The sequence below is a fragment of the Heliangelus exortis genome, chromosome 7 (genome assembly GCF_036169615.1).
Source record: "Heliangelus exortis chromosome 7, bHelExo1.hap1, whole genome shotgun sequence".
NCBI lineage: Eukaryota > Metazoa > Chordata > Aves > Apodiformes > Trochilidae > Heliangelus > Heliangelus exortis.
The window spans coordinates 6,835,140-6,853,155 of NC_092428.1; the positions used below are offsets into that span (position 1 = coordinate 6,835,140).

Sequence of the window (18,016 nt, forward strand, 5' to 3'; positions counted from 1 at the left end):
CAGCCCCCCGCCGCGGGGTGCCCCACGCCCCACTCCGCGGCCCCGCTGCCGCCCCGGGAGGCGGCGAGGCCGGGACGAAGCCCCGACGGCGGGGGCGGGCGCGGCTGGGGGGCGGCCGCCGCCGCAGAGGGAAGCCCGGCCGGCCCTGCTGCCCTCCCCAGCCCGGCGGTACCTGCCGAGGGGGTGGCGGGCCAGGTGTCGCCGGATTCAGGGCTGGCACTAAGGGCTGGGTTTCGCAGCAAGCCACCGGCGGGACGTCCTCCCCGCCCCGTGCCTCAGTTTCCCCATCCCTAAAAGAGCGTTTAACGGCTGGGAGGGAGGGGACGTCGGGGCCGCTGTTTCCCCGCTGGGGGCTCGCTGCTCTGCGGGCGTGTTGTGGATTGGAACCGGGCGGGAGAGCCCTCCCGGGACGTGCCAGACATTAAAAGGATTACCGGGGGGTGGAGGGGTGGGCGGGATGGAGGGGGTTGGAGTTTCGGGAGGGAGCGAGGCTGAGCAAATATCGCAGCCAGGGTGGGGAGTGGGCAAGGGGACCCCCCTCGAGCATCCCTGCCGGGCGCTTACCTGGTGGGGCGGGCAGGAGCCCTCAGGACCGGCGGTGCGGGGCCATGGGGCCGAGCGGCGGCAGGACGGGGCTCAGCCCCGCAGCCCGGGCAGGGCCGCCGTGGGCTGCATTGTTCCTGCGAGCCCCGGCGCTCCCGGCCCCGCCACCTGTTGCGCACCGGGGCGGGGGCTGCGGCGGGGCTGCGGCGGGCGGCCCCCGGGGCCGGTACCTGGCCGGGGCCGGCGCCGCCTGCTCGGCGCTGAGTGACAGCTGCTAATTTGCCGGCCGTGCCCCGCTGCCGGTCCCCGCGCTCCCTGCGCCCTCCTTTATCTTATCAGAGCCCATAATTACAATTGCTATTTTGTTTCCTCGAATCAGCAATCAGCGCTATCTGCCTTCGCTGGAGAGGCAGCTCCTGTCAGCCGGCCTCTGAGTGACAGAGTGGCGGCTGCACCGCCACACACGCGTGCACAGCCCTCCAGCACACGCCTGTACAGCCCCCGCACACACACACACACACACACACACACACACACACACACACTCACACCCTCACACCCATGCAGTCCCTCCACCGTGCAGAGCCTTCCATGCACACACAGCTTGCACACGCATGCAGCCTTTCCCGTGCAGCCCACTCCTTCCTACTTGCATCTCTCACATGCACAGTCCCCCTACACACATGCTGCTCACCCCTCCAGCACAGACACACACTCTCCTCCTTGCTCACCCCTACCCCAAAAATGCCTCGCACACACAAGCAGAGTCCAGCTGCAGTTGCAGGATATTTCTCACATGCACATGCTGACATCCAACTTGCACATTTTCCCCCTTGCACCTAGCAAAACCATGTGCCCCTTAACCTCTTCTCCCAGCACACTCTGCATTTCCCCCAAAACACTGCCCACAGTCACCTCCGGAGCTGGATCTCCCAGGGGTGTCACCTGGGCTTGCCTGGGCATCGTCACTGCCGGTGGCAGGGGAGGCTGGGCACTGACCCATCCCTGGGCTGACCCATCCCACAGGGCTCCAGGGGAAAAACAGCCCCTGCATTGGTATCATCAGTCCTACCACAGCGCAGGGAGGGCAACTGCCTTGTTCTGCCTAGAATTTCCCACAAAATCAGCTCCTTGTGCATTTTCCTTCTCTTTTATCTTAGTGCAACAGGCTAGAACGATATTTCTCATGTTTTCCTACCTGTAGAAAGAAGCCTTGGGACAAGCTTGCGTTTAACTGTAAGACTTCAGGACTACCACAATGGGCGGGATGGGTACTGAGATGGTTTCCACAAGCAGCAGACTCACTCAACTCAGTAGTCCAGCATGTGCTCTTGAAAAAAACCCTGTGTGCCAAGCTGTGCCAACAGCTGATGTACCACGGGGCAGGTGAGGCAGCTCCCCATATGCACCTCTCCAGGCTGTCTAATGAAAACCAGGCAAAACCAAAGCAGCCAGCACTGGACATTCCCAACACTCTAAATTCAGAAAATCCTCACTATTTTATATATATACAAAATTAAAAGGGATCTAGGCACTGTTTCTTTCCTAGATGCTGTTCTTGCTCACCAGTGACCACCCCTGCTTTACCTCCTGTGGGTGCAGGGTCATGCAATGTGTTACCCTGTTCATTGTGTTCAGCAGCGCAGTGTCCAGAACAGCCAAGGCTGCCTTGAACCAGGAGATTTATGGTGTCCCATAAGGGGTTGGAGGCAGTTGTGAGCTGACAGCCCCATGTGCCCCCTGCCCTCAGCAAACAGGCTCAAGTGCCAGTCATGGCTGTAAAATTGAGCCAGTGTGGGATCACTCAGGGTTAGCCACACTTTGCCTGACAGCAGATGACAGACAGTGCTCCTGACGGCCATCCACAGGCCCACAACCAAAGACCTCACAGCCTTCAGCCCACCCCGTCCTTGAGCAGAGAAAGAGGCATGAGTGGGCTGGTGACAGTGGCTGGAGACAGCCAGCATCGTGGCTGCTGGGCTCATCCCATCTCTGCTGCTGCCTCAGCTCATGGCCAAGATCTGCTCCTTGAAGGTAAATCAGGTGTCTGCACAGAAGCATTTTCCTCCTTCCCCTGGTGCTGCCCAGCCCATTAACAGATCACCTATGTTTGTATTATAAATTACACACCTCTCTTTTTATTATATTTTTTTTAAGAAAGAAACAAACCACTTTGGAAAGCCTCTCTCCTGTGCAAGGCAGGCCAAAGGAAATCAGCCTGCCTATCAGCTCTTTTGCAGGCCATCTGAGCTAAGCTCCCTGGTCCATGGGGTCACTCCCATCCCCAAGCACTGGGGTTAAATGGGCTGTCTAGCTCTCCTGTGGAGGTGGAGCAGAGAAACACCAGCCTGGTGCTGCTGAGACCTCAGGCTGGGCAACTATGGAGCTGGTGGAAGAAATCCTCTCCCAGTAGAAAGATCTGGGGACCTGTAGTGTCCCCAGTATTTCAAGCAGTCATGAGGCTGTGATCCCTGTAGGAGGCTACCAGCACGATCCCATCAGGTCCCATTCCTTTGCCCATTTTCCTGATCTGCAGAATAGTGACCGTGTTTAAGCTGGACAGGCACAGGAGTGTGTTTTCCTCTGCAACTGGCTTATGTATTTTGTTCTTCAGGGAAGTTACAAGCACTGAACACCGGAGATGTGAGCTGCAACCCCCTCACACCTTTTCCCATAAAGCTGCGGGTGCCCAAGGGCAACCATGTGGCTCCAACAACAGAAAGCATGAGCAAAAAGAGGAACCAGGATACAGAGATGGTTGTCCCAGCCTGACTGGGGTCTAGGCTTGCTCTCAAACTTTCCCCACCCCTCACCTCACCTTTGCAACGCACATAGGCTCCCCTGGCAGCCAGGAACCATGGCAGCAGCTCCTGGGGCAGCCTAGATTGCAGTCTGGCAGAGCAGAAATGGATTTGTAGAGATGGAAGAAGCAGCAGGCAAGGCACCCTGAGACCCCCTGGAAGGGGGCTACATGTACAGTGTACAGCAGTGGCTGGAGCACAGGGAGTGTTGTGGGGGTCTGCCACCATTACCCTTGTGACCCTCAGCACTCACCCCTTCACTGGATCCACCCCAGCACCATCCCTGTTCTCTTCCAGGATGCCTTCACACACCTGCAGGACATAGCCAGGTCTCAGCTCCGACTTCTAACCTGCTTCCTCTAGGACATCATCCCCATTTGGTTCAGTCCATGTCAGAAATTGTCCACAGATGCTCCCTCTTCTACATGGAGGTCAAAGCCAACAAGGTGGCTGTTACCATCTCTTCCCTGAGCACCAGTGTGCAGCCTCACGACTAGCATCATTTATTTCAGAAAGGCCCACAAGGCTTTAGGTTCAACCAGTCCAAACTGTTCTTCTCAAAGAGGAGAAAAAGGCTCACAGCAACCTGAGAGTTCACATCATGAGCACAGGCTAGGGGGATTTGGGGTGGGGGTAGGCAGCAAAACACCCACAAAATGTTGGCTTGAACATCTCTTTACCTGGGGAAGCTATGAGACAGAGAAGCAAGCAGGACATTGTTGTGTCACACAGAGAAGAGCCAACAAGCATAGTTCCCTGCTCCTGCCATGCCAGGGGCATAAAACCACAGTGCTAATCCTGACTGAGGGAGGGGAGCAATGCTGACCCAGCTAGAGGGCGAGGAGACCTCCTCTCTGTAGGCAAAGAGGTCTCACAGAGCCAATGCCTTTTAAAAGGGACAGACAGTGTGGGCAGCTTGGTGGCTGGCATGGGTCTGAGAGTTAGCCAAAGGCCGGAGAGCACAAAGACAAGGACACCAGGCAGTGGCACCACTGCCCTGCATCTGAGCATCTCCTGCCCCTCCACAGCATCATGAGATGCCAAAACACATGAAACCCAGGATCCCATAACATTTCACGGCCATTCCTACAGGATGCTCAGCCATAAACCAGCTTTGACCGCCCCAAAGTAAACACATGGAGGCTTTCCAGCAGAGCCAGAAGGATGCTAGCCTGCTCCACCCTCACCCTTGACAGGTCCAGCCCATGGCCCAGCACCCCCAGCCCTGCCTTCTGATCCTTCACAAAAGGACTGCAGCATTAATGGGGCGTTTCGGAGCCAACAGCAGCTCCTCCATGGCTGAGCAGCACGGAGCAGCCTGGGGCGATCCCACCACTTGCCATTAACCTGACCCCCCCACTAAGGGAAGGAACTTGGCTGAACCCCACCGGGATGTGTTACATGGGAATGACCTTGTCTTCACTACCCACAGCACCAAGGCAGCCTCGGGGCAAACGAGGAGCGGGGAGGGGAGACAAGGCCCACTCACAACTAATTCTCCTCTCTATTCAATTACTAGCACCAGGGTTGAGCATTTTTCATAGGTGGTGGGAACATAAGGCTACTTCTGTGTTCTGGTTACAGCTCTGATTACAGGAGCTGTGCCCACTGCTGGGCGGGACCAACCTGGGTGACATGGTCCCTCTGCAGTAGCCTGCTCTTACAGTTTCACTTCAGGGAACAGGGCTCCGTCCTCTGCCGTGTGGAGACCATTCATCACCTCCTGTACCACCTGCCTGGCATCTTTCTATATATATGCCCTTTGCTTCTGTAATATTATGCTGTGCTGCTGGAAGTGCTGGTGTCTATACTGGCTCCATCATCCTCTGGTGGCCACATGCTGACTCCCAGACAGCGATGGTCCTGTGGATGAGAGTTGAAGCTGGGCTCTGCTTTCCACCCAGGCTGAGTGGTTTGGAGGAGGGCACATGAGCGGGGCAGCCAGCACAGCAGGGACAGACGTGGGTGGCTCAGCACATGGCAGTTTTGCTCCTGATTCCGAGGCAGAGCAGGAATTCTTCCAGGGCAGTCCATGGTTGCACAGAGGGATTTTCCACTGGTGTTAGGTATCCATCTCATGGCTACATTTGGCTCTGATAAGACCAGTGCTCTTCTCATCTCTGGCATCCATACTCAGTAGATGGTGGGGGCTCAGAGGTGAGCCAGGCACTCAGGTAAAGATCTGGCAGAGCTGAGAGAGGCCAGAAGCCTTGTGGAGGGCACTGAAGGGGAAATGCACTCCCAGACTGCATCCATCTGCAAAAAGAGAGAACTGCGATGGCTCTGCAGCCACCCAACTTGGGAAGGAGGCATTCCCAGCCCTGCATGACTTACACCCAAGGTTGAGCATTTTTGTGCAAATTTGCCCTGCATCTAACAAGGGACAGTAGACAAGCAGCCTGATCAGGATTGGACATGACACACACACATGGGGAAGGGGTGACACACATGGATATGTGGATGAGGATGGGTATCCTCATGACATTTAGAAAGGTCCACTTCATTCCTGACCACACTGAACAGACCAAAGTGTATCTCCAGGACCTGGTCCCAAGACACTCATGGCTGGCACAACTTCCCCAGCTCCAGCCCAAACAGCAACACTCTCCTTGGGGTTTCCAGCAAAACACCAGCAGGCAGGGCTGGGAAGCGGGGTCAAAGCCAGGCTGGTGGGAGGGGGGCTCCATGGCTCTGGCCACCCAGGAAGGTGGGAGCCATCACTCAACGCCAGGGGTCACTGTCCTCTCTGTGGGATGGGCTCAGAGAGCCCTTCAGAACCCCGAGGAGCTTAGACAGATGCAAAATGCTGGCCCATTGCTGCCCAGATCCAAACTCAGCTCCCAGCCAGCTGGGCCAGGCAATTTGGCTTTGGTTTGGGTCCTCTTAAGAAGAGGACTCCTGCGCCCAGCCTGCGGGGGGGCTAAGCCTAAAACTAACAGGAGGGAGGGCTGTCTGTTGGGAAGGGGGCTGTCAGTCGGGTGTAACTCTACCTTCGTTTGTTTGCTTACAGCATCCACCCAAAATGTCCGTGTGTGTCTCCAGGCCCCTGTGTCAGTGGCAGCTGAACTGCTGACCCCAGGAGTTTGCAAAACACCAGGGTTATGGCCCCTTTGACATCCCAGCCCAGCAGAGCCCCAGCTCATCCTGACCCTGGCCTGGGGGAGCCAACCCTCAGGACACCCCACACAGCCCTGCAAGAGCCAGGGGAACAGGGGGCAGGGAGAGGTGGTGGGGGCAGTGAGAACAAATCCATAAGTAGTAGCAAGGTGGGCACACTCCCCATGGCACCTGCTGTTCTGCTGGTTTGGCTGCATCCCCTCACCTCGCTGTCCATCCCTCTGGACCTGCCCCAAACCCTTCTGCTACTCTTTATCCAAGCCCAGCCTTACAGCTGCTGTCAGGCCTACAGCCCCCACCCCATGCTGGCACTGGGGTTAGCACAGGAACCATGTCCCTCTCCAGCTCCAATGCCTATGACCATGTCTGGTCTCTGTGCTGCCCAGCACACCTCTGTGTTTTGGAAAGACAAGGAACATGTTGTCCCAGGCAAAACTGCAGACAGACCCCGGGTGCAGCCTGTAACCCAGTTTCTCTTAGGCACCAGCTGTGTTAGGTGGCTTCACACCATCCTAGAGCATGGCTATGGCATCCACAAGATGCCCGAGCTCCCATCAAGGTGCAGACACCATCTCCAGGGTGTACAGGGATGGGTCAGGGCTGCAGGAAGCTGGCCTGATCACAAGAGCAAGCACCTGGAGAGTTCAGATGGGGTCTGGGAGCACCCAATGAGACTCCAAAGTTCCCACTTTTTCCCCAGAAACCAAAATCCTACCTCCCAAGGGCCCAGTCCTACCACTTTACCCTACTGTCTTCATGACCTGAGCAGGGCTCCCTGTCCCCTACACTCTCTTCATCCTCTAATCTGCCCATCAGCAACAACCCTTCCTATCCAGCCCCAAAAACCTTCTGTGTTGCAGCTTGGGGGTTCTCCACCACCCTGAGAGTCCATCAGGAGAGCAAGGGCTGGAGGCATGGAGAGGGTATGAGGTGTCTCACTGCCTCTCTGCATTTATCACCAGCAAGGACACCATGGAGGCTAAATCCTGACCACCCAGCTTAGGTCTCTGCCACCTCTGTTGGGGCTGGGAACAGGGGACCACAATGTCCCTGCTCTCCCTGCAGCAAAGGGCTTCTCTGGGAGGGTCCCTCCGGCAGATCCTAAATCCCCTTGAGGCACAGCCCAGCTGCTCTGGCAGACTCATTCCCCCAGCTGCCACCAGCCATGGCAGGGACACATGGCCAGCAGTGACAGTCCTGCCAGAGTCAGGGACAGCCCAGCCCACAGTGATTAGATTCACACCTCAGAAAGGTCGAAGGCCAGGACACCTGCGACCCCTGAGTGTCTCAGCAGTAGCTGTAGAGCACAGAGCTGCCAACGCCCCCCTGACATGAAGTGAGCTGCACTGGGATTGTGGGAGGATGAAGGATGATGTGGAATGGCTGTGATGGAGCCTCTCCCGGGCAGTCTTGCATGGGGCTGTCTACCACAGCCCAACCATGTTCACTTTCAGCACCTGCTTTATGTCTTTGTGAATTAAAACCCAATTCATCGCTCAACCCTTGTTCCAGCTCATGCCCTTCCAGCACCTTCTGCTTGTGCCCCCACTGCAGATCATAAAACCACAGTTGCCACAGCAGCACCTTCATGGAGACAACTTCCTCTTGTGTTCTGGGCAGTGCTGTGGAGCTGGGGACATGTATTTTCACTGCTAGCAGACACACTGAACAGCTACTGCACCCTCTGAATGACCAGAGCAGAGCTTGGCCATAAGCAACCCCTGTGGGGATGGGTGGGCAGGACCTGCCATGGTAAATCAGCCACCAGCACCTGCTGTGGAGCTGCGAGGAGCCTTTTCTCCTCATGCAGAACAGATGATGGGGTTGAACACCTCCATGTCCAGGCTCCCAGCCAGCTTGAGGCACACTGAGGAGGACCCAGCACATAACTGAGCACCAGTGAGCAGGAGATGACCCCAGACCTGAGTTTCAGCTTCTCCAGAAGACAGGGCTGTTCACACACTGCACAAGCAGCCTTTCCCCCTGCAAGGTGTATTGATGGGAAGAGGGTGGGAATTACCACCAGCCTGGACCTTCCAGATCCTGCTGCTTCCTCAGCTGATTGCAGTATGTCCCCACCTCAGCTTTGCCAGGGACAGCTCTGTGCTTTAGGGTGCCAGTAGCTCCCTGAGGCAACAGCAGAGGCACCACTGCCTGGCAGGGTCAGCACAGTCAGCTAACACTGCAGAGAACAGGGCACTCATCACACCCACTGCCACCCTGGTCCTTGCTGGGGGGTCGCACTGCTGGCCCTTTTCCTAGCTTCTGCTGCCACCAAAGTGCCAGGCACCCCATGGCCCTCTGTCTCACCTTGCAGAGCTGCTGCACCCTGGGATAACAGAGGATGCTGCATCTCTAGGGGTGTCCCACCGGCTTTTTCCCAAGCCCAGGCATCCAAGGCTCAGAGAAAAGCAGTATTATCCCAGTTTAGTATGGGAACCAGCAACAGAGAGCTCGTGGAGCAGGGAACCAGCCCCACCTACAGCACGGTTACAGCTGTGTCTCTCAGCTGCCCTGGGGTCGAGTTCTCAAGCCAAAGAGAACTGAAACCCAGCAAGAAAACTGTTGAAGCAGACCAGCTCGGGGCATCACAAGGAAAATTGCTACCTAGCCATACCCAGCAGAGCAGCTCCCCGTCCTGATCCTCCAACCTTATAAAAGCAACTCAAACCTGATCTCTGAAACCAGAGCATCCTCTGGGAGCCACCACCTTGGTCCAGCCACCCAGCTGGAGGTAGACAGCCAAGCCCCAGCCCAACAGGACTGCACCTGGGCCAGACCCTGCAGCAAGAAGTCCAAGTCCCTCACCAAGCATAGCAGGTCAGTTTGGGAGAGCAATGGAGACCATGGCAGTGTGGTTGCCTAACCATAGTGCTCATGCACCTCCACACGTAGCCATGCTGTGGCCATCTTTCTCTGCTGCATGGCTCAGCCAGGTTCAGAGCTTCCCAGCTCTGCCAGAGTGAGGAGGGATCCATCCCCATCAATGTCTGCATGCGGAGTGCTGAAATGCAGCAGACAGGAGGGATGTTCAGAAGAAAAACCTTCCAGAGCAACCCCAGAGTCATCACCTGGGTTAGGATTCAATTTGGATCCCTGGGTACCAGTATCTCCACCAATCCATGGGAGAGCAACAGCCTCCACACCTTTACATGCATCTCTAGAGTGAAGATGCCACATGGGTACAAAGACACACAACAACTTAATTTCTCACACACACACACACACACACACACACACACACACACACTGCAGAACAAGGCACCCTCATCATCTGGAGCCCCATGCTTCACTCCCCACTCACAGAGAGCCTCCTGCCCCTCACTGCCTCTGAGCACCCCCCAGCCTGGCCATGCTCGAGCTCACCTGCTCTTAGACAGGCCTGTTTGTTTGCCCAAGGTATTTGCAGCCGGGGGCACCTGCTTTGATACCATCAGCTCTTCGAAGGAAGCTGCTCACCTAGCGTGACCCCTGTAATCCCATCCTTCCCCATTAAATGCTGTGAGCGCATCCCCCCTCCCAGCCACCTGCCATCTCAGCATTTATCTCCCTCTCCCCAAGCTGAAGGCATCAAGGCTGTGACACTGCTGGGGAGGGAGGGAGCAAACCTCCTCTACTCACTTAGAAAGGGGCCTGGGGGTTCCAACATCCCTATGGTCCCTCTGTTGCCTTGTCTGGGCTTGGGGTGTTCCCCTGCACTGGCAGGGGGACCAGGTAACGCTTGCAGCAAGGCCTTGAGATGGGCTGGTCTTGCAGAGGGGTAGAGAAGCTTTGTTTCCTCAAGCCTCCTCCATGATGCCATCTTTGTCATCTGGCAGGATCCTGCCACAGCCCATTGTCCCAGATATCTGGACACCCCTAAGGTAAGCAGCATCCTGAAAGGGCCTCCTCCTACACCCTTTAAGAGGTCAAATATTCCTTATCATCAGCCAGTACTGCTCCTCCCACCTCACATTGAGCAATCATACCACCAAGGCCACGCTGTGCCCACTCCTTCCCTTCACCACCCCCACTGGGGGCTGAACCAGCATCCTCCCCCAGCCCAACCTTCTAGAAGCACCTTGTTAAAAATCATCTGCTGACTCTTGTTTCCTCTAGCCAAGCTGCTCCTCCACAGAGATCAAGCAGGACAAAAGTCTGACAGATAAATTAGCCTCAACCCCTTCCATGTGCAGACAGACAGGGACATCTACAAGGTGCTGTGTGTCAGCCCTAATAGGGGCTGGGCACCACCCTGGCACAACCACAGCTCTTGTTCACTGCCCTTAGCTCCCCTCCCACTTCACCAGTGCAGGGCAGCAGTGGGATGTGCCCTGCCAAAACTTCTCAAACACACATCCTGCCTTTGGGGAAGACGCTCCAGCACCTCTTCATTCAGCAAGGCTGATGGATTGCACAAACTTCCAAAGGGCAATGAGATTTGCTGGGAGAACTCACGGTCCTTGTGGGCATGGACACAGATTGCCAGAGCAGGGCATCCTATTGCCCAGAGATGGAAGGAGGGAGATCCCTGGGGATATGACATCTCCCAGCCTGCACTCATCCTCCTTCCGAGGCCAAACCCAAGCACGCTGCACCATGCAGGGACCTGAAGCAGTGCTGGATGTCCTTTGCATCCCAGGGTGCCCAGACCCGGAGGGTTTAGCCATTTCCTGCTGCGGGCATGGGCCTGGCAGGGAGGGGCAGGCACGGAGAAGCAAGCAGAGAGGCAGGGGGCTGCCAGGACCCCGGTCCCCATGGCCCGGCCACGGCGCTGCCCGCCTGCCACCTAGTGGTCCTCGCCAGCCCCTCCGCATCTCCCAGACCCCCGGCATCCTCCCCCCGCGCTGCTGCGGGGCGCCATGCACAAGCTGGGGGGATCATCTCGCCCATACCGGATTTTCTCTGTTGACAGTCGCCCATGACATGGGCTTTGGATGCCAACAGTCCTTTCCCCCTGTGCTGCAAGGGGAATCAAAGCCTCCCCTTGTGCTGGCCAAGGGTTACTTGAGGCCAGAAGGAAACAGTAAAGGTGGAGTGTAGCTACACAGACCCCAGAGGAGGAAAGCAGCTCCACTTACAACCTAACATGGAAGAGGGACTGAGTAACCACTCTGGAGTACTTCCTACTGGAGTCCACAGAACCAAGAAACCAGAGATGGAATATTGGATACAGCACCAGAGAAAATGTAAGGGCATGACCACCCTCATGGGTGAGAAGTGCCACCTGACTGAAGCACAGAAAGGATGAAGCTTTCTCCAGGTACCGAGGCACCAGGGAACATGACTTCCCAACAAAGGTAGGAGCTCCAATCTTTCCCACACCCTGCAGGTGCTGGTGTTTCACCCCTCCACAGGATGTTGCTGGGCTATGAAGACACAAACAAGAACCTTGTGACAGTGCCCAGCACCAGGGAAAATGGGGCACAAACCATGGGGGTGTTGCTAACAACTGATTTACCTTTGGGATTGCACGTGGAGCTGGGTGCCTGCCCCATACTGCTGCCTGCAACTCTGACCCTTCCCTCAGTAGCCCGGATGCAGTGCTGAGTTGGCTCATGGGGCACAAGTGTGCAAAGACCACAAGGGACAGAGAGGAGCCCCCAGGTCCCTCCTGGGAGCTCCGCAGCATCACCAAGGGAAACAAGTGTCAGGGACTAGATTAGAAGGAACATCTCCTACTGAATTACATGGGGGAGGAACCTGTCATCCAGCAATGACTCCCCCTCCAGACCTGATGCCTGAGACTTTTATTCAGTGTAAAAACAGTTCTTTACAAAGCAGAGTAACACAGAACCTCCAACCAAACCACTGATAGGCTATGAGTTCCCACCCCACCATAACTGCTGTTGAGGATGCAGCCTGGGCCCCAGTTTTACACTTCAAAGTGTACAAAAATTATCAAATCGTGAGTAGAGAAAAGCAAACACACTAAAATCAGTGAAAGTGCCTGTCCCACCACTGGTTTTACACCCATCTGTTGGGGAAGGGGCTAGAACTAGGTATTGCAGAGCCAGGGAGAGGGGGTGCAGAGAGCAGAGGCCCAGGACAGCAGAAAGGCACAGGGCAAGGATCACCTCCTCCATCCCTGACTCCCAGTGCAGGGATGGGGGAGAAGGGATATACCAGCAGCATCCATCCAGTTTTGTAATCAGTCTCCTAGGGCTGTGGGAAAGGAGACACCCCAGTGCTGGGAGCATCCCCTGCTCCCCAAAAAGTTACCACAGAAAAAAGTTATTAAAAAATAAAAACAAAGCAGCAAACGCTGGGGTCCTGGCAAGATGTGTCCGAGGTAAAAGTCATCCAGGGAGAGAAGTCCTAGTGAGTACCTAAAGGAAAAAACAGACTGAGACCAGCAGCCTCCTACAGCAGAACAGCTTCCACCCTTGATTGCCACACCAGCATCATAGCCCTCCCTGAACCCTTTCTTAAAGGATGCTTAACTCCTCACCTTGGCTAGAGATAAGTTATTGCTTCCTCCTCTACTTCCTGGCTGGCATGATAGGAGCAAGCTCATCCTCATCCTCAGACAAGTCATCGTCATCCTCAAAGGAAGCATCTTCCCTGTGCACTGGGACACACAAATAACTCTGTTACACACCAATGTATGTCTCTCACAGCTGAGACCAAAGACACACCAAGACAAGAGCTGCCCAAGGAATACTGAAACAGTTTCAACAGCAGCTGGTGGGCAGTTGGATGGAGGTCTCAGAGGGGAATGGTGGCAGCCAGCCATGGGGAAAAGTGACAACGTGGATCATCCAGATGCCTTTTTCCATGTAAAGCTTTAAGGCAGGGAAGGAATCCCTGCACTGAGATGGCACCAGGGGAACAAGCACTAAGGACACATGGAGCAGCAGCATGTATGTCCTAGGGGGTCCCTGACCACTGTCTGTGCTGGGGGGAAGCCCCTCCACATCCCTTGTTCCTTCCAAGCCTTTCCCCAATACACACAAGTCCTTACTGATCTGGTGCCAGCCAGCAAGGTGTACTGGGCCAGAGCCTGCTGCCAGGCGGAAGGTCACAGGAGGCTGCAGTTTGAAGTTGTCCAGACTGAGCTGCAAAGGAACAGAGATGGCGTTGAGTTAGTGGCAAAGGCAAAAAGCAGAGTGTCCTGCTGTTCCCAGCACTGCATCTGGCACAGCTAAATGTCCTTCTGGGGGCATCTGAAGCCAGGCCAAGGCTACCCAGGACATTGCCCCTTGAGCTGCAGGCCATCTCATGGTCAGATGAAAAGTCTTCAAACATCCCGAGATAAACCAGTTCCCTGCAGCCACCTCTATCTGAGCCTTTAGAACAACCTCTCACCAAGGGCTGGCATGATAACTTCAGGTTTGCCACAGGCACAGCGATCTCCTCATTCTCGTGGTTTCGTCCAACAACCTCCACCACATTACACTCATCCTTGGCACCATCCGTCAGGCAGACCTGTGTTGAAGCAGAGACTGTGAATTCCTGTCCTCTCAGGGGACACAGCAGGGACGCCCAGGGCTCTCCACAGGACAAGTGACCCACAGCAATGCTACCAGCCCAGCTGCCATGCAAAGTGTGAGGGTGCTGCTCCACAAAACAGGGACAGGACAGAGAACTCCTGCAGTGATTGTCCCCTTAACGCCTGCAGAGGAACAATATGTCTTTCCCAGATGAGATAAATGTTCCTCCAAACATCTCATGAAATGGAACCTGGGCTGCATTTTCTGCTGAGCTGATCTGTCCTGGCAGGTTCTGTGTTCCCAGGCAGAATGTGACCCCCAAGGAAAGCCAAGAATGAAGCCCTGCATCTGCCTGGGCTTGAAGACCAACAAACCTGAGACCCAGCTGGTGAGAAGGGCATGTTAAATAGAAAGAAAAAATATTTTTCCTCCACCCCAATGTGTCTGCAGTATTCCTCTGATGAGCAGTCTCCTGATGTCACTGGCTTTGCTCAAGCACCTCCACAAACACAAGTCTTGAGAACAGCTAGAGCACAGATTGCAGCCAAGGGAGTCTCCTGCTCTGGCACGGCCAAAGAAGAGAATGAGTCTGGGAAGGCAGAAGGTGAGGCTTTAGGCCACCAGGGGAGAGCACAAGCACAGCTAATTCTCATTTCACTTACCAAGGATAGGGCCAAAATGTGGTCAGAGTCATCGTCCTTGTCCACCTGAAACGTGTAGGATTTGGTACGGGCAGTCAACTCACAGCCTGAAAAGAGATCAGAAAAGCTACAGCCATTATGCAGCCACAAGCACCATGAGCAACTGGATACCAGGAGCAGCTTCAGGCCAGGGCACCCTGTGCTCCAGGAGAAAGTGTCCCTAAGAATTATGCACCTGGCTCAGCACTATACAGGGACAAAATCTGGTGTCCCCAGACTGGGACGCTGTGATGCAGTGAACCTCTGAGCAAAGACAGGCCAAGGCCCATCCCCTGCAGTGATCAGCACAGCTTTGGACAACAGGAAGCAGACAGGAAGGCAGCTCTGCTTTCCCCAGCACCAGGGAAACATTTGCTCTGGTGAGTGTAGAGGCAAAGACAAGGAGAAGGATGGAAAGGATGCCAGGCCAGGTAACAGGAGTCCCTCAAGAAATTTTATTACATGCTTCTCCAAACAGCTACAAAAACAAGGGATATGCAAAATGATTTCTTCAGGTCTTCAGATCAGGATCCAGCCGACCACAGGGAGGAAAGAAAGGCAGAGCAGCCTGGACGTGTTGCTTATTGCAGCATGATTCACCAATGTGAAGCAGATTGGAAAAACACAGACCTGAGCCCTGCATACCAGAGCCGGCATTTGCAACAGAGAGACAGAAGACTCGGCCTCAGCGAACACAGCCCAGGGAAGGATCTGTCTCTTCTTAGCCGTGCGTATGCACTCAGCTCCCCAGAGCAAGGACAGAGATCCAGATGCGTAAGAGGCCCGGGGGTGGGCTGCTGCTCCGCTCCGCTCCCCTCTCTCCGACTCAAGCGCACGTCCGCACGTTTGTGAGCAGCGCCGGGCCGCGTGTCGCAGGGATTTAAGATCCCGGGTGACACTCGTCACCCGCCGCCCCAGGGAGGAGGGACAGGGCTCTGCCGCCCGAGAAGCACACACGTCACGATGACGTAGGAGCGCCGGGATTAACCGGAGGAGCGGGAGAGGCCGGCGGGACCTGGGGGTGCCTCCTGCAGCCCCTCCCCCCCCCTCCCATTACTGCCAATCCTTTTGTCTGCACCCACAAGAACCTCGAGACCCCACGTGGCTCCCCCCAGACTGCTCCAGGACCCTCATCATGTCCCCGCTCCGTCCCCGGTCCGGCCAAACTCACGTCCCTCTGCCCCGGCCACCGCTCCCCAAACTCTAGATTTGGGCTCTCGCTATTCGCCCTTACCGCACGCCCCCGGCACCCACGTGTCCCTCCCCCATGTTCACCCCCACGCATGTCTGTTACTCCGCAGGGCCCAGCAGCGCCCTCCACGTGTCTCTCTTGCCCCACCCCCCCCCGTGTCTCTGCTGCCCCGAGGTCTCCTTGCCCCCCACTCCACTGTGTCCCATTTCCCCCACCCTTCCCCCCTCATCTCTCTTCTCTCCCACGTGTTTTTCCAACCTCCCCGTTACTCCCTGAAGGCTCTCTCCAACTCTCTCCTGACATTTACTGCCCGCACGTCTCTCCTACCCACCCACGTGTCTCTCTACCCCCTCCCATTAATCCCGTCCCGCTGCTCCTCTCTCCCACCCACTCCCCTCCATGTCTCTCCTGTCCCAGTCTATTACCCCCTCCCTCCCTCGCCTGTCTCCTCCCGTCCCATCTATTACGCCGCACACGTCTCTTTTGCTCCCCCTCCCCGTCCTGTGCCCCCCGGTACCGCTCACCGAAGAGGACGCTGTCCAGTCCGTGCGGCTCCATGAGGCTGCAGGGCGGCGCTGGCAGATGAGCGGAGCGGGGCGGGCCGTGCCGTGCCGAGCGGGGCGGGATGGGCCGAACGAGGCGGGCCGACCCGCGCCAAGCCCACCCCCGCTTCCCGTTGGGGGTGACCAAACCAAAAGGCCCCACAGAATCGCTCCGCAGCCTGCCAGGGGGGACCGCGTTGGCGTCGAGGTCCTTTCTGGAAGGGGGGCTGTGTGGGGAGGGGGGGTACCTGGTGGAATGCCGAATTTATAGTATTTGATTTCCTGGCAGTAAAAGTGGAAGGGTTAGTACCACAGCAGGGTCCTAATGAGTTTTCCTGGTAAGCGGCCCCTTCCATCAGAAGATTTTTCTGAGGGATAGGTATGAGGAACGGTAGACAGGGTCTTAAATTGTTTGAGGATTCTGAACAGCCCCAAAGCCACCCAGGAGATGAAAGAGACACCACCATATTATTTAAACTGGAGGTCTCCTGCTCACCCCGGCACCTTCAGCCCACGCCAGCACCGGACAATACGTTTACCGACCACACCACCAGCTGTGGAAACACCACAATGGAAAAACAGCCCTTACTACCACGTGTCCACTTATTGCCCCTCTCATGGACATCATCATGGCTCCAGGGCACCAGCCTTCTGAGCACCTGGGAGAATACCTGGGGCACCAATAGGATCAGAACAGGCAGAGTTGAGGACATAAAGTGAGGTAGCAGAGGGGATGGAGACAGGGGCACAACAGGAGGGACCTGCTCACGGCTATCCCTTTAAGCATGGGCAATGACAAGAGCAGCGTGATCTGTCACCAGAGACTGCGGTACTTTGAACACAGAAGGCAAGATCCTGTTCCAAAAACATATGGTGAGGAGCAGAGGGCCAGACTAGCCTTTCAAAGCAGAAAGGGCAGCAGTCTGGTCCATGCTGCACGGGTGGAGAGGGAAGCACCCTCACAAAAACAAACCCTGCTAACCATGAGCTCACATCACATTCTCAGTTAGAAGCTGGCTCTGCTCCCACCACAGAGGAAACCTCCACCAGACAGACATTTGCTCTGCTCCAGCTGGAGTCAGTTCAAGAAAAACACTACTTACTGAGGAGCTCTGAAAAGCCAAACCTGGATCCAGAAAAAGGCCAGTGCTCACTCAGCGATGGTTATACAAGCTCACCCGTTTGCTTCTGCAGTAGCTGCTCCCTGCAGCCACTTGGCACGCGGCAGCACGTTACCTACATGACCCATCTGCAGCCACCACCCAGCAGTGAGGAGGCATGGGAGACCATTTCTGTCTCACACTCCCTTAATGGAAGAGTTCCTGGTGCAGAGTCCAACCTGTCTCCCAGTCTGATATGTGGGTTGACACAGGCAAGTCATATTGCCATTTCTGCATAACTTTGTGAATCAGGATTCAAGAAAACAAAAACAACTAAACACAACACACAATTTTGTGAAGAAAATCGATCAGTTTAACATAGCTTGTTTACTGGGTTAGGAGAAAAGCTTTTAACTGGTAAGTTTCCATGTTTAGTTTGTGTTTGCACGTTCTTCACAGTACATGGCTTTCACACTCCATAACCAGTGCACCTCTACAGCAGGTGGCTGAACTCTTGCTGACAATTTGGGGAAAGCTGCTTTTAATACCCCTGACCCCACCCCTTTTCCATGGCTCTCATTCTAAGCATTAGCTGCCTTAGGTGTTCAGCTTCCCAAGTTAAATTTTGG

At 55.7% G+C, this 18,016-nt stretch overlaps 1 protein-coding gene across 2 annotated transcripts; it reads right to left on the minus strand.

Annotated features, from left to right (window-relative positions):
- Positions 1–12,175: 12,175 nt before the first annotated feature.
- On the minus strand, positions 12,176–16,369 carry NPM3 (nucleophosmin/nucleoplasmin 3). 2 transcript variants are annotated; one of them, XM_071748473.1, is made up of 6 exons: positions 16,270–16,369; positions 14,536–14,621; positions 13,749–13,868; positions 13,405–13,498; positions 12,892–13,011; positions 12,176–12,769 (listed from the first exon to the last, which is right to left on the minus strand). In XM_071748473.1, exons 1-5 carry the CDS (start codon positions 16,301–16,303, stop codon positions 12,923–12,925), a joined length of 423 nt encoding a protein of 140 aa, XP_071604574.1. In that variant the 5' UTR covers positions 16,304–16,369; the 3' UTR covers positions 12,176–12,769; positions 12,892–12,922. The 2 variants fall into 2 exon arrangements, with proteins under 2 accessions (XP_071604574.1, XP_071604573.1); XM_071748472.1 differs by lacking the exon at positions 16,270–16,369 and adding an exon at positions 14,750–15,031.
- Positions 16,370–18,016: the final 1,647 nt, after the last annotated feature.

Coding starts and splice junctions, on each gene's coding strand:
- NPM3 (XM_071748472.1), bottom strand. CDS start 14,843: ATGGGCCTTGGCCTGTCTTTGCTCAGAGGTTCACTGCATCACAGCGTC. Junction 14,622..14,749: donor CCTGTATAGTGCTGAGCCAG/GTGCATAATTCT, acceptor ATCTCTTTTCAG/GCTGTGAGTTGACTGCCCGT. Junction 13,869..14,535: donor ACATTTTGGCCCTATCCTTG/GTAAGTGAAATG, acceptor GCTTCAACACAG/GTCTGCCTGACGGATGGTGC.